Genomic DNA, 25686 nt, shown 5'->3' with positions numbered 1-25686 from the left:
TTCCTTATAGAGCGGTGTAATCAGGGCCGCAACTAGAACGATAATTGGGGGGTGTTTATTCATATATTCAGTTCTGCCCGACGGATGCTCTTTTGTAAGTGCAATAGCTCACAATGAAATCCGTCAGGCAGAACTGAATATATGAATAAACCCCCCCCCACAACTATCGTTCTAAGTTACGGCCCCGGGTGTAATCGGGGGCGGCGCTGTTTAAAAATTCTTATTTGTCAATTGTAACAAGAACTTTAAACAAAAATAATTGAAAGTTAGATGTAGCCAAATGTTACCATTTTGACAACCTCCTCGCACAAATCACTGGAATCTCTGCCTTCACGACTGACCTGCGCATTACGAAAATTCCAAAGACCGATTTAACAACGATGCGTAGAATTGATCGCAATTAAACGAGTAAATACGGTATCTGGCATAAAGTTTAGATTAGGGGTAGCAAACCTTATCTTCTTTTTCTGGGCTCGAGGTTTCCATCTGCATAAGTTCAGTAGAAACAAACTGAAAAAGATTAATAATTACTGTTATCAGAACAATGCTCGCAAAAGACGCCAAAGACGCCATCTTTTTGACTGCACAGTGCCTAAGACTGCTCTCCAGTTAATTATGTACAGCTCAAACCCTTTGAAATTGAACCAGGGCAAAGACAAAAGGCCTGGCACGAGTAATAAACAGATCTCGAGACGGAATTATTGGACGTACCTGGCCGGTTTGCGGTGTCGGAGATCATTTCGTTGTTGGACTAAAAGAGTTCAAACGGAATATTAGTTAAAAGCAGCATTGCTGATACACCTAGAATCAACTGCATCAGCAATCAGCATCACTAGACATTTGTTCCACAACATACCCGTCTCAGTAACGACCATGCAACCTCCTCAGTCGGATTCACCACTTGTGTATTGAGGTCGGAGTAGTTTATACGGAACTTTTTCAGCAAACCCACAAGTCCATATCTGGACACTGCACAGACAAGACGCCCCCGATTACGGTACTGTTGAGAAAAAAATTAAAAATACACAAAAAATTTTCTAACACAAAAGGTTTTCACGTTTTCATCACCGAAACATGATTTGGTTAATTGTTAGGGTTGCTCATATAGGTCCGGAATTATGTGAACAGTACAATCTTGGTATAGGGTGTTACTCAAATATATTTAGGAAACGAACATACAACTGATTCTTAAAGGGAACAACATTTAGCAGCTGCATGTATAAAATATGTATCGTTAAACTCAATGATTTACAAGTATTTAAGAAACGATGATTCCTGAGCTGGATTGATGTTACAATTATCAACATTCACTGATCTTACTTATGGGGGAGCGATTATAAGGTTGCGATGAGCTGACGGCATTTCCGGACTCAAGTTGCTGTTGATGTTGGCTAGGCTTACATTTCTGCAAGTCAAAGGAGGAGAGCTTGAAACTAATTTTTGCTTAATTTTTGGCTTTTTTTCAAACAGTTCAAGAAAGAGCGCAAAAATGGGCAAGAAACGGCGAATTTTGACTATAGATGTTGCGCTGAACGGGCACTACGCGCCATAGCACTATACTCGCTTATCAAATTGGTAGCCAGACAGCATAGGAACGGTGACCGCAAGGATAGGAACAGTGTTAGACAACACGAGACGTTTTATGTCACGTGTGTCTAAGTTCGGGTCGTAAATACGAATTTTAGCCAATCAGAATACACAAAATATTTCTGGCCGCGCGGCCCCTTTTGGAGACTGGGGCGACGTTTAGCGGCGTGAATGTTACGGCTAAAACTTGGAATAATCTGCCAAATGAGCTAAAAGATCTCACGTTCACTGATAAAGAGTTTAGAAACAAATTGCAAGACTTTATAAATGAAAATAATTCATTTCTTAATAATTTTTCAAGTTGCCAGTAATGGTCCAAATTTATTACCATATTAAGCCGAATTTATTTGGGAATTTTATATGCATGGACATACAGGAAATTCTTGAAAAGCAGCAAACAAATGTTTAAAATTCTCCAGAATTACCTGTGTCCAGCCCTTGACGTACATACGGATCAGGTCGTTTAAGCATGTGTAGTTCACCATTTCGTGTATGTTGTCAACAAACAACCAAACTGGATATTCTTTCTCTTCATTACCCGATAATGGCGATATAGTCTTATATTAACAGAAAGAAAACAAACGTTAATAATGGGTAGATGGTAGAATTTCCATATCATTGGGTAATCAACAAATAACAATTTTCTATAGTTTCAGGACGAACCTTCAATTTTTCAGACAAGCGCACCACGTCGTGATCACTTGAAAGGTCCTAAACAGAAAGGAAACGGTTTACGCATAAATTTTATTCGCTGGATAAATTGCGTTGTACGAAGCATGAATAGCTCTATCCAACGGATAAAAAAGCACTATCCATTGGATAAATTAATACGTTGGTCGCTATCCAATTGATAAAATTTAGGTTTAGGTCGCTTGTACCCTTTAAAAATGTTGCTTCTGCTGCTTTTCTTGAACAAAACAAAAGAGCCTGGCGGGGAATCAACAAGAGCTTGTTCGAAAAAGCACAGCAAAAGATTTTTGTTGGGATAACGTGAAGACAACACAGATGGTCAATCCTCTGATTCTGAATATTACTTACAAAATAATGTTTCGGTCTTTTGCATGATTCATGTAACATGATTAGCGTGGTTGTCTTTCCCACTCCTTTGGCTCCTTCAAAAAAGTTACAAACACATTAGATCACTCAGTCACTAATGAGCGTGCAATCCACTAGAGAGTCTGCAGTCGGATAGGATTGCAAAATTGCCACTTACCCAACAAAACAATCGGTAGAGAGGCCGTTTCTATCCAGGAAGCTATTGCTTCATATACGGGAGTGTTTATAAACTGAAAAAGATAAAATGCAGCCATTAATCTGCTTGCCGTCTGTGATCAGTAGCCAACGGAGCCAGCATATTTTAATTTGTCGATCACATCGTGAAATAACGGCCGGCGACCGGCGGTTCCCTAGCCAAAACGCGCAAACTTCTAGCGCAAACTTTTACCCGACGTCCTAAAAAATCTCAATGAATCGGGTAAAGTTTTATGCGATGAGCAGATGAGCACATGTGCATAACTGCGATGAGCAGATGAGCACATGCTCATAACTGCTCATGAGCACATGCTCATTTGCTCATAAAACTGCATCACTGTTCGATAACAAGCCATTCCCACACCTCCAGTGGTAAGGGAATGAGCTGTCAATTTTGCGGAAGATACTTTAGCCGCGGTTACAATCAGCGCAGACACGAACAGGAACACTGTCCACTACGAGAACAAGAAAGAAACATGTCTGAAACAGACTCGGACAGTCAAGAAAGAGATTTCCAAGATCAAGTCTCGACCACTTCCACTCAGCAGTCTGGAAGTTCGACGGTGTCTGACTCAGAATCCGAAGAAGAAATGGATCCCTGGATACCGTTAATAGAAGAAGCAAAACAAAGAAGCAACACAGCTTTTGAGGAAATGGAAGAAAGTTTTATAAGCAGTGGTTTCGATGAGCATACCGCTAAAGGGAAAGCTTACTTGAATGCTATGCGTAAACTCCAGAAAGAATTAGAAAATATCTACATAGAGCGCCTTTTGTGGATGAGACAAATAAAGAAAGATCCCGTACATAAGAAAATAATGCACACAAAAGATGCGTTTTTCAAAATGATGATTTTGACCCAGAAGAAGCAATAGAAGCTGCAGTTGATAAGAGAAAGTTCCTCATTAAAAGGCTTTTAAACGACCACGAGTGAAGATGTGAAAGAAAATAAGGGCAGTGATGATGATGACGATGATGATGAAGATTAGAATTTAAACTTAGCCAAATTGTTTACTAAACCTTCCTTAAGGAAACCATGGCAAACGAGCAAAAAGCGATAACGATTTAGAAGCAATTATTTTTTATTGCTGCATGTAACTAATTGCCAGACAATTGCAAGACAAATAAATGTTAAAATCATCTTGCATGTCTGAAATTTCCTTACTCCCCATGCTACGACTAACACATTACCTACAGACGTGGATTTGTTAGCAAAACTCATTTTTTTCGTAATCAAACAATAGGTTAAACTGTTTAATTTATAGTCTATCCATCACGTGGTATGGTAATTCTCCATATTCTGCACACAATGTTCACGTGAAATGTTAACGCGTACATCAGATCAGCGTCGTATACATATACATTGTCTATTTATCTGTATACGCATACAACGCGCATACCGTATACAATGTTCACGTGAAATGTTAACGCATACATTGTTTAATTATTCAAATCCTGTATATAATGCTCACATGATATGTTAATGTATTCCTTATGCATGTGATGTTGTACAATATCAACAGCCACTCGATGGAGCGTGTGCAGACTCTAAAAGATCTCGTCGTTAAAACTGTACTCCTAACGTTATCGAAGACTCAGAATAACTTTGAAATGGATCTAAAGATACTGTTGACAAAATGTTTCCCATCTCAAAGTTGGATTCTGTACAAAACGTGAATATAATTTCGGTAGGAAGGGTAAAGTGTTCCATGTGAACGTCAAAGAACCAATCGGGTACAACGTGTACATTGGCGAAACGTCATGGCCGATGAGTTATGATAATAATTGGTGGATAAAAGTCACCGACGGCATGCTGAGACGTGATCAGATGTTTCTACTAAACTCGTTCTTATTTCCCTCAAACATTAATTTTTACTTATTGATTATTGCACATCTCATCAAAATACAACGAACCGTAAGCTTAAGTGACTTTAGAGCAATAGTTAATCGTATCCTAAATCACTATCTACTAGCGGAGTAAACAAACTAAAAAAGGACTATAATGAGTTATTTGCTATTTTTACAGCCTACGCAGCACTAAAACTTTTTTCAAATATAGTATGTCGTGTATACATGGAGTCAAATCTACAGGAACATCACGTTTGAACCTACTTTTTGTCCATGATTGTAGTCTTTTTTCCGAATTTTGTCCTACTACAAATTTTGTCTACCGTTTTCTTAGTCGGATTATAACATACAAGTCACACACTAATTAAAGGGTATTGGCAACATATTTTTTCTTGCCGTATATTGATAGAGGCAAGAGATATGTTACAGTACCGCCTGGAATCATTAGTGCATCCGGCCTCGCAAAAACCTAGATTTTATCATGATAACGGCATGAGGTAATACTTCGACATTATCTCAGTTTTACCCTTGACCGCGCTCAAAGAGAGCGGCGGGATACAGTGATGGGAAAGCAAAAATTTTGAAAACTTACGTTGCATGCGACCGACTCTGCCATGATGCAGTAATTGATGCGTTTTTATTGCTTGGGCTACCCAGCTAAGGCTTGCTGGCCGGCATGCTGTCCTGAAGACTTGCCTGCTTGTTTTGTTTTTTCCTTCTTTCAATTGTTTCTTCGTTAGAATGGGGTCAGTCTTGATGACTACTTCCCCATGCATCAGATCTTTTCCTGCTAATCCCTGCTTCTCCCCTCTTATATTGAACCTGCATGTGGAAAAAATTGAATCAGCATAGATCTTCTGTTGTTTTTTAAAAGTTCAAACATTGTATTCGTTTGTGTCGGGCTCAGCTCTTTGTAAGAATCTGCGTTCGGGTGGCATACCCGCAAATTAAAGCTCAGACAGTATATTAATAATGTTCTAGTCGACTTGCACTTTTAAACATATTTAAAAATACCACGTAACTGGAGGGTATTCATCATGCAGTAAGTGACCATATTTGAAAGTGTCTTAGTCAAAGGCCATATAATTAGTTTATTAAATATGTTTAAAAGTGCAAGTCGACTAGAACATTATTAATATATACTGTCTGAGCTTTAATTTGCAGGTAAATTCTTTGCACAAATCAATCCACTGATGTAAAGTAACAAGCGATTCTTGCAGGTACTTCGATGTGGCACTCCGATACACCATTCGGTGTACCACATGGAGTCGATTCTTTAAACATATTTAAAAATATCAAATGATTTCGTAATTGGTCCAAATTTCTGCCTTGATTATGACTATTGATTTTGTGCACAGAATGTACTTGTTTGCACAGATTAAAGCTCGGACAGTGTCTTTCTGATGAAGAATCAGTTGAAATGTTTAAAATCTAACCACGCTTTCATTGTTTTCTTAAACATACTTCTCCGCTTTGATTTTCTAATAGGTCCAAACTTTGTGATAGGTCCAAACTGTTGCTTTAAGTGCAGATTAAAGCTCAGACAGTAGCTTTCGGTGCATGGAAGAATCGGTTGTAATTTTTTAAATCTCTGTGCCCAAATCAATAGTGATATTCACCCATCCACTGAAAGGTTGTCTTTCCAAAAGCGTAAACCGTAAACTCTGAGCGTGCAAGGGATGATAGGTTATTGCTTACTTAGACCCATAAACTCGGATAAACAATATACCTAGGCTATTGGTAAAACACAAGCACGGAGTACGGAGCACGAAGCAGAAAATTAAACAACTTACTTTCATCAATCAACTTTCCAAATAGGCGGTTACGTCAAATTGCACTACAAAAGAAGAATAACCAAAGAAACTATTAAACGGGTCAGATCATGTAAAAATATAAAGAGAGGAACTTCACACTTCACTAGCGAATACTGAGTTAATGCTCGAATTCAATGCCAACCTTCGCCAATGGTTTGGTTTCTTTCTTTTTTTTTCTTTTTCTTTTTTTGCAAACCCACACTAAAAAAGACAAAATAATCGCTTAGTCAACGATTGTTATGCTTAGTCAAGGCCATACTGGGGTAAAAAATATCATCGAGGATATTCTAATAGTAACTCAGATAACTGTCTGAAAAGTCTGGTTCACACAAATGTCTAAAGGGCAAATTATTGGACGATGAGAAGATAGTAGCGTGCGCAAGAGGAAACCACGATGCAGTATTAAATGTGCATTACTAAAGAGTCTGGATGAAGTCCAAAAATACTTACAAGGAAGACAACGTCTTTGTTTCGATTTCTTCCAGGTGGTTGCGAAGCGGCCCCCCGAAAATTTGCCTCATCAACCTGGCATCTCCCAAAGCACTGTGACGATCTGTGATAAAAATGAATGAAGCATTCACTGGTTCGTACAAGCCACATAAATTTCCTGGTTATGTTGGCACAAAACATAAATTTGTTTACGTCGGCACGAAACAAAAGATCGCGATCCTATAAGAAAACACGTACCTTTAAAGTCTTCACCAGGGAAGAATAATTTGTGCAAACCTTCCATTCCTAATTTCGTTTGTTTGTCAAATATTGGCAAACCGTTTTCTTGAAGCTGAAATGTATAAAAAAGCATTGTCCAATATTCGAGAACACAAATTTCGGAATCAGATGCAGAACTCACCTTTACACAAAGTTGGTATGTGTCCCCCACACGAAGTCTCGGGTACAAATAGCCGGATGAGGCTTTGTGGCGAGAGATGTTGTCCACCAACATCGGAAAGTCCGACCGATTGCCACCATGAGCAAGCAAAACTGAGGAACGAAATAAACTGTTATTTAGGTATTATTTTTTAAACAAATTTATTTTTATACATCATGACAACTCTAGTTAGATATCTACACCGAATGGTACACCGAATGGTGTATCGGAGTGCCACATCGAAGTACCTGCAAGAATCGCTTGTTACTTTACATCAGTGGATTGATTTGTGCAAAGAATTTACGTGCAAATTAAAGCTCAGACAGTATATATTAATAATGTTCTAGTCGACTTGCACTTTTAAACATATTTAATAAACTAATTATATGGCCTTTGACTAAGACACTTTCAAATATGGTCACTTACTGCATGATGAATACCCTCCAGTTACGTGGTATTTTTAAATATGTTTAAAAGTGCAAGTCGACTAGAACATTATTAATATATACTGTCTGAGCTTTAATTTGCGGGTATGCCACCCGAACGTAGATTCTTACAAAGAGCTGAGCCCGACACAAACGAATACAATGTTTGAACTTTTAAAAAACAACAGAAGATCTATGCTGATTCAATTTTTTCCACATGCAGGTTCAATATAAGAGGGGAGAAGCAGGGATTAGCAGGAAAAGATCTGATGCATGGGGAAGTAGTCATCGACCTACACAGCCAGAACTTCCCAACTTGGCCTTTTAGCTCAGAGTAATTGCAACAACAGTTTTTCTGTGAGCGATCTATGTTTCAATGTCACCGATTGTGCAATTTTCATTTAAATCCTAATGATGCACATTTTCTAAGAAAAAATTGCAGTGCAAACAAGCCTTTACATGGCGAAAACGCTTCAAACTTACCTGGGTAAAACATTTTCTGTTGTTTTCCCTTTTTTCTACTTTTCCTGCTTGCTGCCAAAGTCCTATTGGTCACCCATTTCATCATCCTCTTGAAAACAAGAGGAAAAGGATCTGGTGTTTGATGGCTGGAAAGGGCAAAGAAAGATGAAGCGTATGCAAAGAATTGTGCAAAGATTTCAACATAAAGATAATTTTTTCAACATTAAAAAAGATTAAATTACTGAATGATGATAATTTCTGCTTTGTTTTCACAAATGCACTAAACTCTGCCATCAAATGGACACTTGGATCGCACGTAACCCAAATTGAATTATGTCAGCACCAACTGAACTGTTCGCGGCTTCGATGTCAAAGAAGAAAAATACTGGCTCTCGACCTTTCGAAGTCATACCAGGCACAGATTAGGAACGTTTTCAAAATTCGTTTTCAAAAGTCTGAAGTTCTGAATCTGTGGAAAAAATTGAATCAGCATCTTCTGTTGTAAACTAGACATGGACAACAGACTAAGTGAGGTCACGAAACTACACGACAATATATTTACAAGCTAAAGATAGTGTTAAAGTGTTGAACTTGCTTATTGAGTTCAGGTTTGAGTTGATTTATATGTAGGGCTTCTTTTATTTTAAGTGTAGAGGAAAAGTTGACAGTGTCAAGAATAGTAAATTGAGAGTCTGTATAGTGTGATTTGCAGTTAGGTGATGAAAGGAAGTGTTTGTAGATGTGGGAGTTTTTGTCAGTGGAAGTGTGTTCTCTGTGGTGGATAAATGGCGCATTGTTTCGCCAATGTAACAAACGGCTACTACAAACCGCACAAGTAAATTTATAAAGCTAAAAAGATTTTTAATTTTATATAGTGAGAAAACCAATTTTATTTCGAAAGGCAAGCAATAATGATTGATAATAGTTGTTAACCGTTTTTGTGTGATCTTGGAGTAGTGGCCTATATATGGCAGTTGAAAATATCGGACATTTTCAGTGTCTTTTTGTGGTTCTCGGCCAGAAACATTCGGGGCAGTGGAAGGATGTTTTTCTTCAGCAATTTTGATAATATTATCAATGAAGTGAGAAGGAAAAGAGTTTCTTTTCGCTAATTGAGCTGTTAATTTTTCGTGCTCTATCTATAAGCGTTCGAACCAAACCAGCTTTATAATTTAAGGGAGAAAAGCTAAGAAAATTAAGCAATAAGCCAGTATAAGTTTTCTTGTGAAAACTAATACTGGCTTATTGCTTAATTTTCAATAATATGCTCTGGATATCCATTGAGCAGTCAACTCTGCCAACGGCAACGGTATTTACAAATTTCTCTTATATAGTTTATATATATAATTTGAGTTCTGGCAGTTTAAATGCCCACACGCAAAACCTCACTTCAAAGGCAATTCAAAATAAGTTACATATAGAGCATTCACGTACCATTATATCTTTTCTTGATCTACTGCCAATGAAACCAAACAGAAAAAAATATTTTTCTTATGCCTATAGAGCACGGGCACAAACTGACCGAGCAATAAGACTGGGAATTACGTACATCATGATCGCGGCCGCATCATGCTTCACTTCAAGTCTTCAACGGCTGAAGATAGGCTTGGCTTCCAGAGTTTTTGTCGGGTTGGTTTCATTGGCAGTAGATCAAGAAAAGATATATTAACGGTACGTGAATGCTCTATATGTAACTTATTTTGAATTGTTTTGCCTTTGAAGTGTGGTTTTGCGTGTGGGCATTTAAACTGCCAGAGCTCAAATTAACCGCCCGCATGGATTTTAAGTAGCCATTATGCAATTTTGTCAAGTGACAAACAAATGTTAAAAAGACCTGTTTCTAAAATCACAATTATCTATCGTATTTCACGCTATTTCGCCATTTTTTCAAGCCATGTTGTTGTTGCCTTGTTGGGTAATAATGGTAATGGCCGCCCACCCTCATCATATATGAAGAAATCATCCGATGAGAAACTAAAATTCAACAAATAGTGGCCTAAACTATCAGAATCCGTTGCTCCCCAAGCGAAATAGTCATAATTTGTAATTTTGTATTGTGTGTAGCTTTTGCGTAGATGGAAAGTAGGCAAAAATTTATTTTCCCACAATTGACATATAAACCAGGCATTCTTCTACTGATTGACTCATTTAAAACAGTCTCATACACTCATAGAATAGCAGTTTATAACACCTCTTTTCAGTCTTAATTTATAAAATAAACAACTATTCAGCTTGTGATGGGCATGATGGCATAGATACAGATGAATACAAGGTTTAATAATAAAATGGTATTTTAAAAACAATGCCCAGGCAAGTGCAAGGATCTGGCAAATAAATTTAAAATATATGATTTAGGACAAGAAATCCAAAGGATTGCAAAAACAACTCTAATTATAAATTCCATATGAGAAACAATTTATCCGGATAAAACTATAAGCGTGAGTCTCAATTGATTTCTACCGTTTATGAGGAATTTTATGTAAATTGTTCTTTTTGTTTGGGCCTAAGTTTTTGCTGAATAGATTAAATGAACAAAGATGAAGCATGTGCAAGTTCGCCAGCTGTTTTATTTTGAATGCACGTGATCATAATAGTGGGTTGTTGTGTTACTGAAATCTAGTTATTTAAAAAAGATAACGTAGTTGTGAACTCTTCACATGTGATTGAAAACTTGGCTAATTTTTTGAGATTGTCTAACGTTTCGCTAGGAGTTGTAAATGTACAACATCAATTAGGCCTGTTACAGACGAAGAACTTTCCATGTGCCGAACCTAATGCAAATTAGCAAAATCCTTTGTTTCGCAGATCATTAATCGAGACTGCAGGTAAGCAAACAGGATCATGTGCCATTAAACGCAAATATATCTCTGAATAACAACGTGCTCATGCCTTTCGCAGAGCCAGCAGAAGCTAGGCGATATAAAGAACAATTACTTGATGATGCAATTTTTGTTTTAACAGAATTTTTGATATCATTCTGTTCTACTCTCCTCAAGTTGGTGTTAAGCACAGTAAGTTGCTGTCAGTAAAAGATAATTTTTTGTAACATTTTATAGATATATAGATATTTTACCACTTCCGATTTCACTCGCTGTATTTACTGCGCTTTTGGTGGTGAATGATTGCATTTATTATTATTATTATTATTACAAGTTTATATAGCGCTTATAACACATAGATCTAAGCGCTTTACAATCGTCAGTCTAAAAATTTACAATAAAAATATGACAAACTAAAATTATTTATATACATCTATAAATCATAAGCTATTTTAAACATGTGAGTCTTGAGTTCACTCTTAAATTCAGAAAAATCTGTGCATGCTCTGATAGAGGCAGGTAGTTTATTCCATAACCTAGGACTACTTGCATGAAAGGCTCTACCGCCATAGCTGTTAACATTAAATCTTGGTTCATTAAGTAAATTAGCTTTAGAGGATCTAAGGCATCTAGAAGGTTCGTAATGGCTGATCATCTCTGCAATGTATTGCGGAGCAAGTCCATTTAACGCTTTAAATGTCAATAAAATTATCTTATAAATAATCCGTTGCTCAACTGGCAGCCAGTGCAGTTGTATTAAAATAGGTGTAATGCGATTATACTTGTAAGATCCGGTTAACAGTCGTGCTGCTGAATTTAGAACGCGTTGTAACTTTCCAATCTGATCTTTGGGCAGACCATACAGCAGTGCATTCCCATTATCTAGTTTAATAGTCACAAAAGCGTGAATAAGCTGTTCGGTAGTATGGAAAGACAGGTATCTTCTAGCACGAGAGATGTTCCGTAGGTGATAAAATGCTGACTTACATATCTCATTAATATGTATAGACATTGTAAGAAATTTATCAAATGTAACACCAATGTTACGAGCGTGGGTTGTTGGGATAATGATATCGGGGCCCACAGTCAACGCAGGGAATGTAGGCTCAGCCCGAAATTTGGAACTCAAAATAAGTAGTTCCGTCTTATCAGTGTTAAGCTTTAATTTATTCTCTGACATCCAGTTCATGATATCCACGAGGCAGGCTTCCACGCGCGATTTTACTTGCTCAAGGTCATTCTGATCTTTATAATTAAACGAGACATAGATTTGAATGTCATCAGCATATAAATGAAATTTCATGCCATGAGATCGTAAAATGTCTCCTATCGGTGAAGTATAGATCAGATATAGGATAGGACCTAAAACTGATCCCTGGGGACACTTGCAGAACACATCGTAACTGTCTGAGGTAGCGTCATTAACATAGACAGTCTGGGAACGACCAGATAGATATGACTTAAACCAGTTTAATGCTTCACCCTTGATACCAAATTTAGTAAACATTCGTTGAAGCAAGATCGCGTGATCCACCGTGTCGAACGCAGCCGATAGATCCAATGGTAGCAGAATGACACCCGAGTTTCCATCTATCTCACGTAAAATGTCACTCTGTACACGAATGAGTGCAGTTTCACAACTATGGAATTGCTTGTAGGCAGATTGATATAATTCTTCAAAGCCATTGCTACGAAGATAATGTAGTAGACGTAAAGCAACCACTTTTTCAATCATTTTCGAGACAAACTTTAAGTTCGAAATCGGACGAAAATTGAAATATTCTTCGTAATCCGTGGCAGACTTTTTGAGAGTAGGGTACAGAGCGGCCTTCTTAAAAGACGATGGAACATGGCTAGTTTCCAAAGATGAATTAACAATATCAATAAGAATAGGTAAAATCGCATCAATGTTGGAAGAGAGTACCTTTGCTGGTATGGGATCTAGCAGACAGGATTTAAGTTTAGTTTTTTTCAGAATTTCAGATAGCTCCTCAATTGTTGTGTTGGTGAACTTGTCCAAATAGCAACTTAGCTTTGGATTATCCAGCCGCGAAAAAGACAAGGTGTTCCTTGACGATAGAATTTGCAATCCTTGCTTGATCTTGGAAATTTTATCATCAAAGAAATGTGCAAACTGGTTTGCTAACCTTGTGGAAGAACCAGATGCAGGATATAGCTTTTCGGGTTTCCTATGAAGGAGTCGATCAACAATCTGAAAAAGTCGTCTGCTATCAGTACCAGCATCCTGGACAAGTGATGAATAATATTCCATTTTTGCTTCACTAATTGTGTTCTTTACCCGAATACACTGGTCAACGTACGCCTGTCTATCGACTTCTAGGCCACTTTTACGCCATCTTCGTTCCTTGCATCGCCGTACTGTTTTCTGATCTCTAATATCTTCATTATACCATGGGGCCATCGGTCGGATCGTTATGGTCTTTTTACGAAGTGGAGCATGGCTCTCCAGCAACGCTGATAATACCAAATCATATTGGTCACAACGTTCCTCAAGAGTAGATGCAGGTCTTGTATATAACTCCGAACTAAGAACGCTTTGACGAAACTTAGCTGTATCGATGTCTCCCAGCTTTCGATACGAAATATCCGACTTCATGTTACGAGGTTTAGCCAGCTCTACATTACAGTGCAGCGCAAAATGATCAGAAATAACAGCATCAAATACTTTAAGATTGTTAATGACAGTTTCACCTTTCCTGGTAATAATAAGATCAAGTGTATGACCACTATTGTGTGTGGGGACATTCACATGTTGCTCAAGATTAAAAATCTGCAGAAGCTCCAAAAACTTGAGAGCATTGGACGACTTTCCTTCGTCTACATGACAATTAAAATCTCCTACCATTATAAGTTTTCCAGAAGCTAGAGAAATATGCTCCAGTAACGTTGTAAATTCTTCAAGAAATGCAGAATATGTCAGTTTGTTTATAGATGATATAGGAGGACGGTAAGTAACAACAATTCTGAAAGTAGACGAGTTTGCATTTAACAATAATTCCATCAATTCAAACGACTGGAAAGATCGTGATTTCAACTTCTTAATCTTGAGGTTTTGTTTGAAAAGTAAACCAGTACCGCCCCACGAGCATACTCCCTTGGGCAATGAATAAATTTGTAACCTTTTGGGCAAATATCACGCGTGATATAATCGCTGGTTTCACCCGCTTTTAACCATGTTTCAGTGATAGCCAAAATGTCAACCTGCCTCTCAACAACATAATCCTTAATCAATAAGGACTTATTGTTGATTGACCTGGCATTAAGAACAGACAGGTGAAGTTTATTGGTATTCCGAGTCTGTGTCCGAGTCTTGTCTTCAAAACAAGACCTAGAAATGTTAATTTTGATCAGATTTCTAGGTCTTACATGACGATAGTTGCGAGCGCTTGTTATATTAGTAACACGAACTGGTATATTCACACATATGTTAGGTACATTCAGAGCAACATTAAAAGGTTTAAAACCTGAACCTGAACTCAGCATTTCCATAGAATAATTTACATTCTGTTGAGCAGTGTGGGCATCGTAGCATGACCGAGGTGTATTTGGAAAAGAAGGCAAACTTTGCCGATGAATAGACTCATGAGAAGGTCCAGGGTTACGGGATATATCAACATATATCGTTAGATCCATAACAAACAAACTGGCTGGTAGAGATAAACAGACTTTGCCATGCTTGGTACTTTTATAAATGGGAAGCGACACTCCACATTTAGGTGGCAGCGACTTACGCTTGAAACCAACTTGTGCCTGAATAAATTGTAGATAACTCCAAGCAGGATAACCATCGTAGAGCAATCCATCAATATCTCGCTGAGGAAACTGTTTAGAAGCATTTCCCTTACGATTTGATTGAGTATTGAGCAGGGACAAAATTAAATAACCAAAAAATATAAAGACGACCCGTTGTTGACCAGCAGCCGCCATGATGTCAATCACTCATGCTCCTTTACTGATGATGTCAATCACTCATGCTCCATTATGCTCCTTTACTAATGATGCGATACACACTAACAATGCGATACACAAAAATCTTTGCGATTTCGCATGAAGAGGAGTAAAAAGGAAAGATTGACTATGTTGTCCTTGGTCATAAGACATTTCAAACGAGGCATGTAAAATACACACCAAATAAGTTTAAAACAAACCAGCAGCAAATATATCAATACACAGGAATATGAAAAATGCTGAAATATTTTAAATAAAACGGAAGTGTATTTGAAGCTATATGTAAAAGTCCAAAGTCTAAATTTGGCAAGTGAAATAGGAGGTGAATCAATGTCAATGCTATATAGTGGTTCAAAGTCCAATAGTTCAAGTCCAAGGGGCAAAGATCAACACACACGCAAATATATAAATTAAATAGAAAATATCATTCATCAAGAATAATGAACATTAATAAATATAAGTTGATTGAGTGCTCTGTTTTTCAAATATTTAACGCTATGCATAAAAAGTCAACACGTGTTATCCTAAATTCGGCAAGTCAAATCGAAGCTGTATTAATGCTGTATCAAATGTCAATGGTATATACTGTATGTATCCGAGGGGCAAAGAACGGCACACACACAAAGACTGAATAGAAAATATCAATTATTATTCACCAATAAGAATAAATATTGACAAATTTAAGTTGACTGAGTGCCCTGTCTTTCAAATATTTAACGCTTTGCATGTAAAGAAGCCAACAGGTGTTATAAAATTCAAAGTTCCGGGGCAAAGAACACGCACAAATATGTAAATTTAATAGCGAATAATTATGAATGGCAATGCGCATAAATGTCAATAAATATAAGCTAACTGTCTTTCAAATATACAACGCTTTGTTGTTTGAACGTTCTTTGTTAAGGCCAAACCACCAAAAGCGCAGCAAATACAGCGAGTGAAATCAGAAGTGGTAAAATATCTATATATCTATAAAATTTTACAAAACATTATCTTTTACTGACAGCAACTTACCGTGAAGAAGAAGAAGAAGAAGAAGAAATTTTACCGTGCTTAACACCAACTTGAAGAGAGTGGGACAGAATGATATCAAAAACTCTGTTAAAACAAAAATTGCATCATCAAGTAATTGTTCTTTATATCGCCTAGCCTCTGCTAGCTCTGCGAAAGGCATGAGCACGTTGTCGTTGTTATTCAGAGATATATTTGCGATCAACGGCACATGATCATGTTTGCTTACCTGCAGTCTCGATTAATGATCTGCGAATGTAATAATCAGCGATGAAATGAGGGTAAAAAAGCTAAGAAACTGGCAATCACAAAATTTTTTAACTCTTCACCAGAATGCCCAATGGAAAAGCCGAAAAGGAAGCACATGGGAAGGAACAATATAATTATACTACATTACATAGCATATATTGACCTATAATGACGTCATTGCCAGTGTTCTCCCTAACAGGTATAAATTCATGTACAGCCCCAGCGAGTTAACGCTCAATAGAGGTTCACTTTACGTGTTTTAAACCTGCTATTGCTATTAGTTAAAGCGGATTTAGTTTACTAATATTTCATATAACAATTTACTTGGACCCTAAAATGCTCGCAGCAATCCCTACCTTGCAGGTAACCTAGTTCGTATGAAAAACATCGTTGTGTAGTTCAACTGTTCAAGTTCTAACTTTTATCTCGAAATTGTTTTGAAATAGGCTGCTGGTTTATATTATGATCTCGCGAGTAAATTTGTTAAGAAAAAAGATATATGTTCAACAAAGTATTTGCTGCCCAAAGGATTTGTAGATTGCAGTCGGCAAAAACGAATCGTCTGAAAATAGCCATTTTTCAATGTCATAAATACCAATTTCTACGATGTTGGATAGAGATAGGAGTTGCGGCTCGTTCAATGTCATAAATACCAATTTCTACGATGTTGGATAGAGATACGAGTTGCGGCTCGTTCAAGTCAAAGTCTTTAGAAGCAGCGAGTTTTCAAAATATTTTAATATACGAATCACAACAGGAGTATTAAGAATAACAGTAATATTACGCAGAATTTTGCGCGCGTAGCTACATTTTCCACTGCAACAAAGTTGACAGCATTGTACTTTCCAGTTTCCGCGCGGAAAATATTGTTCGGGCAAAATTCCGCCTAGCGGAAATACAGGCCCTAAGCAGTAGCGCATGTTTAACAAAATAGAACATTTTTTGGTAAGATGGATATTTATTTTTGAAATATGTTATTTGTCTTGTTGTATGAGTCCACGTAAATGTTTGGCTTCATGTGAAGAGTGACAAAACATCATTTGATACTTTGAACTTTGAACGCGCTCGAGAAGACGTGTAATCAGAAACCACGTGAAGATCCGGTAAAAGCACTAAATAACAAAAATATTTAGGCATTTAGCTCATTGTAAAATAGGAATAAAAACATATACCTATGCTTTAAAATAAAATAGGTCAAACATTGCACGAATCTGAATAATTCAGTCAGGCAATTTAGACGATCAATTTGATGCAAAATATGGAAATAAGCAAAAGAATACAAATGCCAATGGATAAAAAGACTTCTGTATGTAAGACTTGATTTGCTTCAGAGCACTGACGGCTCAACTGCTCAAGCAAAGCGAATTAGCCGTTAGCACATTGGATAGTATATATTGTATATAGTGTATCGTATATAAACAGTATGAATTTAGCTGCAATCGATTGTATATGCTTTTAGCGTTTCATAAATATATAGAAGTTAAATTTGTAATCAACTGTAAACGTAACATATGAACGAAAGACAAAATATCTTACCTTGAATAGTTAAAATAGATCAGAAGCTTTAAAATTTGACAAAAATTTGAAGATCCTGTCCGTCGAAATCAAAAAGTACATGGATATGAGCGAGTTTGTGTTCTGCGCATAAAAAACGCGCACAACCACAATTCCTTGCGCTAAATAAAATTTAGTTCAGAACCCTCGCTCGCTTTAGGCTCGCTCGCTCCGCAGCAATAAAGTTGATTCACGCATAGCATTGTGGGTCTATCTAATAATCGACCACAATGCAATGCGCTAAAGCAAAATTTAAAAAATTCCCAACTTACATCAATTAGGTCTGCTGCCTTGCTCGCTCGCTCCAGGCTCGCTCGCTGCGGCAGCAATTAAGCTTACTATGTAAATTTATGAAATGATGCCAACTCCCGATCTCGGCCATATTGAATTTCATGTGCTCCGATTTTGATTTTGTTAATATTCAAAATCAAAATATTTGCTGCTCAACAGACGCCATATATTGTATAAAAAGAAACATACTCCAGTCCGTAGTGAAACACGCGGGATGTTGCGAGACTTTCGAAAAGCGTAATAAAAACACGAGCCGTAAGCGAGTGTTTTTTAGCTTTTCGAAAGTCGAGCAAAAGAAAAGTTTTACATGCCATTGCCACAATGTATTTTCCATTTAATTTATTTTTAGGTTTTTTTTTTCAGATTGACTTGATTATCAACTGCATCATGGCGGTCGTTTGCTTTCCCATCACTGTATCCCGCCGCTCTCTTTGAGCGTGGTCAACGGTAAAACTGAGATAATGTCGAAGTATTACCTCATGCCCTTATCATGATAAAATCTAGGTTTTTGCGAGGCCGGATGCACTAATGATTCCAGGCGGTACTGTGACATATCTCTTGCCTCCATCAATATACGGCAAGAAAAAATATGTTGCCAATACCCTTTAATTAGTGTGTGACTTGTATGTTATAATCCGACTAAGAAAAACGGTAAACAAAATTTGTAGTAGGACAAAATTCAGAAAAAAGACTACAATCATGGACAAAAAGTAGGTTCAAACACGATGTTCCTGTAGATTTGACTCCATGTATACACGACATACTATATTTGAAAAAAGTTTTAGTGCTGCGTAGGCTGTAAAAATAGCAAATAACTCATTATAGTCCTTTTTTAATTTGTTTACTCCGCTAGTAGATAGTGATTTAGGATACGATTAACTATTGCTCTAAAGTCACTTAAGCTTACGGTTCGTTGTATTTTGATGAGATGTGCAATAATCAATAAGTAAAAATTAATGTTTGAGGGAAATAAGAACGAGTTTAGTAGAAACATCTGATCACGTCTCAGCATGCCGTCGGTGACTTTTATCCACCAATTATTATCATAACTCATCGGCCATGACGTTTCGCCAATGTACACGTTGTACCCGATTGGTTCTTTGACGTTCACATGGAACACTTTACCCTTCCTACCAAAATTATATTCACGTTTTGTACAGAATCCAACTTTGAGATGGGAAACATTTTGTCAACAGTATCTTTAGATCCATTTCAAAGTTATTCTGAGTCTTCGATAACGTTAGGAGTACAGTTTTAACGACGAGATCCATCGCCAAGGGTTATGTACAACTGAACATTTTATTAACTGGCTGTTGATATTGTACAACATCACATGCATAAGGAATACATTAACATATCATGTGAGCATTATATACAGGATTTGAATAATTAAACAATGTATGCGTTAACATTTCACGTGAACATTGTATACGGTATGCGCGTTGTATGCGTATACAGATAAATAGACAATGTATATGTATACGACGCTGATCTGATGTACGCGTTAACATTTCACGTGAACATTGTGTGCAGAATATGGAGAATTACCATACCACGTGATGGATAGACTATAAATTAAACAGTTTAACCTATTGTTTGATTACGAAAAAAATGAGTTTTGCTAACAAATCCACGTCTGTAGGTAATGTGTTAGTCGTAGCATGGGGAGTAAGGAAATTTCAGACATGCAAGATGATTTTAACATTTATTTGTCTTGCAATTGTCTGGCAATTAGTTACATGCAGCAATAAAAAATAATTGCTTCTAAATCGTTATCGCTTTTTGCTCGTTTGCCATGGTTTCCTTAAGGAAGGTTTAGTAAACAATTTGGCTAAGTTTAAATTCTAATCTTCATCATCATCATCGTCATCATCATCACTGCCCTTATTTTCTTTCACATCTTCACTCGTGGTCGTTTAAAAGCCTTTTAATGAGGAACTTTCTCTTATCAACTGCAGCTTCTATTGCTTCTTCTGGGTCAAAATCATCATTTTGAATAAACGCATCTTTTGTGTGCATTATTTTCTTATGTACGGGATCTTTCTTTATTTGTCTCATCCACAAAAGGCGCTCTATGTATTTTCTAATTCTTTCTGGAGTTTACGCATAGCATTCAAGTAAGCTTTCTCTTTAGCGGTATGCTCATCGAAACCACTGCTTATAAAACTTTCTTCCATTTCCTCAAAAGCTGTGTTGCTTCTTTGTTTTGCTTCTTCTATTAACGGTATCCAGGGATCCATTTCTTCTTCGGATTCTGAGTCAGACACCGTCGAACTTCCAGACTGCTGAGTGGAAGTGGTCGAGACTTGATCTTGGAAATCTCTTTCTTGACTGTCCGAGTCTGTTTCAGACATGTTTCTTTCTTGTTCTCGTAGTGGACAGTGTTCCTGTTCGTGTCTGCGCTGATTGTAACCGCGGCTAAAGTATCTTCCGCAAAATTGACAGCTCATTCCCTTACCACTGGAGGTGTGGGAATGGCTTGTTATCGAACAGTGATGCAGTTTTATGAGCAAATGAGCATGTGCTCATGAGCAGTTATGAGCATGTGCTCATCTGCTCATCGCAGTTATGCACATGTGCTCATCTGCTCATCGCATAAAACTTTACCCGATTCATTGAGATTTTTTAGGACGTCGGGTAAAAGTTTGCGCTAGAAGTTTGCGCGTTTTGGCTAGGGAACCGCCGGTCGCCGGCCGTTATTTCACGATGTGATCGACAAATTAAAATATGCTGGCTCCGTTGGCTACTGATCACAGACGGCAAGCAGATTAATGGCTGCATTTTATCTTTTTCAGTTTATAAACACTCGTATATGAAGCAATAGCTTCCTGGATAGAAACGGCCTCTCTACCGATTGTTTGTTGGGTAAGTGGCAATTTTGCAATCCTATCCGACTGCAGACTCTCTAGTGGATTGCACGCTCATTAGTGACTGAGTGATCTAATGTGTTTGTAACTTTTTTGAAGGAGCCAAAGGAGTGGGAAAGACAACCACGCTAATCATGTTACATGAATCATGCAAAAGACCGAAACATTATTTTGTAAGTAATATTCAGAATCAGAGGATTGACCATCTGTGTTGTCTTCACGTTATCCCGACAAAAATCTTTTCCCGTGCTTTTTCGAACAAGCTCTTGTTGATTCCCCGCCAGACTCTTTTGTTTTGTTCAAGAAAAGCAGCAGAAGCAACATTTTTAAAGGGTACAAGCGACCTAAACCTAAATTTTATCAATTGGATAGCGACCAACGTATTAATTTATCCAATGGATAGTGCTTTTTTATCCGTTGGATAGAGCTATTCATGCTTCGTACAACGCAATTTATCCAGCGAATAAAATTTATGCGTAAACCGTTTCCTTTCTGTTTAGGACCTTTCAAGTGATCACGATGTGGTGCGCTTGTCTGAAAAATTGAAGGTTCGTCCTGAAACTGATAGAAAATTGTTATTTGTTGATTACCCAATGATATGGAAATTCTACCATCTACCCATTATTAACGTTTGTTTTCTTTCTGTTAATATAAGACTATATCGCCATTATCGGGTAATGAAGAGAAAGAATATCCAGTTTGGTTGTTTGTTGACAACATACACGAAATGGTGAACTACACATGCTTAAACGACCTGATCCGTATGTACGTCAAGGGCTGGACACAGGTAATTCTGGAGAATTTTAAACATTTGTTTGCTGCTTTTCAAGAATTTCCTGTATGTCCATGCATATAAAATTCCCAAATAAATTTGGCTTAATATGGTAATAAATTTGGACCATTACTGGCAACTTGAAAAATTATTAAGAAATGAATTATTTTCATTTATAAAGTCTTGCAATTTGTTTCTAAACTCTTTATCAGTGAACGTGAGATCTTTTAGCTCATTTGGCAAATTATTCCAAGTTTTAGCCCTAACATTCACGCCGCTAAACGTCGCCCCAGTCTCCAAAAGGGGCGGTGCGGCCGGAAATATTTTGTGTATTCTGATTGGCTAAAATTCGTATTTACGACCCGAACTTAGACACACGTGACATAAAACGTCTCGTGTTGTCTAACACTGTTCCTATCCTTGCGGTCACCGTTCCTATGCTGTCTGGCTACCAATTTGATAAGCGAGTATAGTGCTATGGCGTGTAGTGCCCGTTCAGCGCAACATCTATAGTCAAAATTCGCTGTTTCTTGCCCATTTTTGCGCTCTTTCTTGAACTGTTTGAAAAAAAGCCAAAAATTAAGCAAAAATTAGTTTCAAGCTCTCCTCCTTTGACTTGCAGAAATGTAAGCCTATCCAACATCAACAGCAACTTGAGTCCGGAAATGCCGTCAGCTCATTGCAACCTTATAATCGCTCCCCCATAAGTAAGATCAGTGAATGTTGATAATTGTAACATCAATCCAGCTCAGGCATCATCGTTTCTTAAATACTTGTAAATCATTGAGTTTAACGATACATATTTTATACATGCAGCTGCTAAATGTTGTTCCCTTTAAGAATCAGTTGTATGTTCGTTTCCTAAATATATTTGAGTAACACGCTATACCAAGATTGTACTGTTCACATAATTCCGGACCTATATGAGCAACCCTAACAATTAACCAAATCATGTTTCGGTGATGAAAACGTGAAAACCTTTGTGTTAGAAAATTTTTTGTGTATTTTTAATTTTTTTCTCAACAGTACCGTAATCGGGGGCGTCTTGTCTGTGCAGTGTCCAGATATGGACTTGTGGGTTTGCTGAAAAAGTTCCGTATAAACTACTCTGACCTCAATACACAAGTGGTGAATCCGACTGAGGAGGTTGCATGGTCGTTACTGAGACGGGTATGTTGTGGAACAAATGTCAGTGATGCTTGATTGCTGATGCAGTTGATTCTAGGTGTATCAGCAATGCTGCTTTTAACTAATATTCCGTTTGAACTCTTTTAGTCCTACAACGAAATGATCTCCGACCCCGCAAACGAGGTACGTCCAATAATTCCGTCTCGAGATCTGTTTATTACTCGTGCCAGGCCTTTTGTCTTTGCCCTGGTTCAATTTCAAAGGGTTTGAGCTGTACATAATTAACTGGAGAGCAGTCTTAGGCACTGTGTAGTCAAAAAGATGGCGTCTTTTGCGTCATTTTGACGTCATTTGGTCCCCAACTCTCATGTCGCTACCGCTGTACAACCGCGATCAGGCCGAAGTTACGGAACTGTTTCCCCTCTGGTTTTGTTTTCTTCAAGCGGTTCGCTATGATGAGATTACTTACACATTGAAGCTCTACCCAATTCCCTGGGGGATAAAAAACGTTTAAACTGTCGTGCGAGAATTAATAAAACTGCTGAAATTTGCATACGTTCGCATGAATTAACTCATTGCTATAGCTTAATTCGGGCCAATAAACAGACTTCACCAAGTTTCCGGATACGGCACAAAACCGAGATGATTTTTTATCGGATTCATCGCTGCGTGTGTGAACGGCAACATGAATCCGGTACTAAAACGTTTCGGTTTCGTGACGAATCCGGAATCTTTCGCCCTTATCTGTTGTATTTATCTTTTACAGCCTAAGATAAGAGAGTTTTTGGAGTACGTTGGGTTTGTTCCCCGTTTGGTTGAGTCATTAATACAAGAATGTAGAGTACAAAAAAGAAAAGGAGAAGATATAGAAGCTATTATTGCAAGAGTCACACGCAGCACAATCAAAAATTTACATTATGTTCTTAACGAAGATGTTCAATCTCTTAGTCCCGGATCACGATATGCTCATATCTGTGCACTAGCGTTATGTGTTTCGAGAGGGCTTCATCCCGCAGAATTGCCCACCCTCGTGGACAAAATGAATGTGTCTTGGACCTGTCTGAAGGAAACTTCGGATGAAGTGTTAACATCAGTGTCTCCTCTTGCAACGCATGTTGTCAACCAGCATCTTTCCACTGATGTTTCCCTTCGGGACGAAACGGTAAGTGCCGTGAATTATAGTAATGGCGTGTATCTATTGCAATGAAAAAAGCGTCTAGCTATTGAAGCCACCAAGTAAATTGTTGGGAAAAGAACCCAGCTGGCGGTTTTCCGAGAGTGGAGGCACTCTTCGTTCACCGGTCAAAATGTTTTTGTTTTTAGGTTGAACTACTCAAGCAAGTCAACCTCAAAGGTGAAAGCAATGTTCGCGGATACATTTTTGAAACACTCATATTTTCGAACTTTACTAGTGGTAGGTAAACTTTATTTGACGACAGTAGTTTCAGCCCTTAAATACTAGCAGATACCTCGCACTACTTTTCTCAATGAAAATAATTGTCCATTAATGGAGCACACTTGTCCTCTATTTGTCAAAATATAGCATCGGCGCGTTTGACGTTATTGGGCATGACGAAGGACAGGAAAGAAGTAAACTTAACCACGTTATCCCAAGCAGGAGTGGTTCTCAATCAAAAACAGTTTACGTCTACGTTTGAACCAGAAAAGAATATATGTTATGCCACTCCAAATATGAAGGGTGTTGACTTTATTCTGTCGCTTGAAAGGGAGGTTTATTTATCCAATGTACAGTCAATAAAGCCTTCATGACTGCAAAAGCGTCGTTTTGGCAAACTTGTCCGAGCGAGTGGACACCTGTACTCATTACGGTGTTTGATGTAGAAGATACTATGCGAAGCCTACTCACCTCGAATGGAACTCTATCAAATGAATTTAAGAATGGGAAATTCTACATTGGGGATGCTAAAACATTGTTAACAGAACATGAAATTAAATTATGTTCTCCAGCATAATTTAATTAAATCTTCTGGCGTTGCTGAATTGATTGTGAAATGATTGGGTCATTATGAAATAATTTGATGGGTGAATTGGTGATAATTGTAAAAACGTATTTAGATAATCAATATTAACATATTTAGATTTATTCAATGGTTCATATTTTAATGGGATTTATGCAATAAATGATCTATTTTAACCTGTAGAGACACAGATGATTTACATATAGATCTCATCTTTTAAAGTGCCTATGCAGGCGACATAATTTTTGTTAAAAAAATATATCTCAAAGACTCAAACCAAAATCCGAGGGGCAAATCACTCCAAAAAAAGTGTACGGAATTTTTGGACTTTCAAAATTCCGGCGAGTTTTTGGTCGGACTTTCGTACTTTTTTGGAATTTTTCCGGACTCTTTGGAATTTTTTCCGGACTCTTTCAAAATCTCGATAAAACGAGATTTTTAAAATATTTTCAATTGTGTTGTTGAGGCTTTATTTGAGACTCAAGTTAATTTAATCAAGGTATATAAACTCGGGTATAACAAACTCAAGAACTTTTATAATAAGCCATTCAAATGTCCTGTCCCTAACCCTAGCCCTAAAGAAAAAAAACAAACTAAAAATCGGAATAGAAAAAAAATAGCAAACGTTGTTGTAGCGGTGGGGCCCGCATAACGTTATATGGTTAAGCATACTTCGTGACCACTAGACTACCGCTGCAATACTATCCTTGCGGTCACCGTTCCTATGCTGTCTGGCTACCAATTTGATAAGCGAGTATAGTGCTATGGCGCGTAGTGCCCGTTCAGCGCAACATCTAT

The 25686-nt window shown here is 37.6% G+C and overlaps 3 protein-coding genes and 1 long non-coding RNA gene across 7 annotated transcripts; 2 read left to right on the top strand and 2 right to left on the bottom strand.

The window, feature by feature from the left end:
- Positions 1-266: 266 nt before the first annotated feature.
- LOC114543655 lies at positions 267-5308 on the bottom strand. The gene is made up of 9 exons (XM_028562548.1): positions 5276-5308; positions 2801-2873; positions 2626-2699; positions 2251-2298; positions 2013-2144; positions 857-1000; positions 683-751; positions 454-510; positions 267-341 (listed from the first exon to the last, which is right to left on the bottom strand). The coding sequence occupies exons 1-9, from the start codon at positions 5297-5299 to the stop codon at positions 267-269; spliced, it is 696 nt and encodes a 231-aa protein (XP_028418349.1). The 5' UTR covers positions 5300-5308.
- Positions 5309-5391: 83 nt separating this feature from the next.
- LOC114543649 lies at positions 5392-8617 on the bottom strand. Of its 4 annotated transcripts, none has more exons than XR_003690150.1 (8): positions 8495-8617; positions 8274-8398; positions 7348-7478; positions 7185-7278; positions 6948-7050; positions 6602-6698; positions 6477-6524; positions 5392-5505 (listed from the first exon to the last, which is right to left on the bottom strand). XR_003690150.1 is itself a non-coding variant. In XM_028562543.1 (8 exons), the coding sequence occupies exons 2-7, from the start codon at positions 8356-8358 to the stop codon at positions 6486-6488; spliced, it is 507 nt and encodes a 168-aa protein (XP_028418344.1). In that variant the 5' UTR covers positions 8359-8398; positions 8495-8617; the 3' UTR covers positions 5392-5505; positions 6477-6485. The 4 variants fall into 4 exon arrangements, 2 of the variants coding, with proteins under 2 accessions (XP_028418344.1, XP_028418345.1); XR_003690149.1 differs by having other exon boundaries at positions 6477-6520; XM_028562543.1 differs by having other exon boundaries at positions 6477-6520; positions 6640-6698.
- Positions 8618-9857: 1240 nt separating this feature from the next.
- Positions 9858-18534, top strand: LOC114543648. Its single transcript, XR_003690148.1, has 4 exons — positions 9858-9923; positions 10961-11077; positions 11214-11263; positions 18506-18534. It is a non-coding gene; the product is annotated as an uncharacterized LOC114543648 (long non-coding RNA).
- A 3002-nt stretch (positions 18535-21536) lies between these two features.
- Positions 21537-25045, top strand: LOC114543654. Its single transcript, XM_028562547.1, has 7 exons — positions 21537-21557; positions 21665-21796; positions 22808-22951; positions 23057-23092; positions 23676-24071; positions 24233-24323; positions 24453-25045. Exons 2-7 carry the CDS (start codon positions 21737-21739, stop codon positions 24677-24679), a joined length of 954 nt encoding a protein of 317 aa, XP_028418348.1. The 5' UTR covers positions 21537-21557; positions 21665-21736; the 3' UTR covers positions 24680-25045.
- The last annotated feature ends 641 nt before the right edge of the window (positions 25046-25686 follow it).

The sequence above is a fragment of the Dendronephthya gigantea genome, unplaced genomic scaffold (genome assembly GCF_004324835.1).
Source record: "Dendronephthya gigantea isolate DGI-Jeju-01 unplaced genomic scaffold, DenGig_1.0 000508F, whole genome shotgun sequence".
In the NCBI taxonomy this organism is placed as follows: Eukaryota; Metazoa; Cnidaria; class Anthozoa; order Malacalcyonacea; family Nephtheidae; genus Dendronephthya; species Dendronephthya gigantea.
Note: the sequence above shows the minus strand (reverse complement) of the source record. Positions and strands in the feature narration are given on the sequence as shown.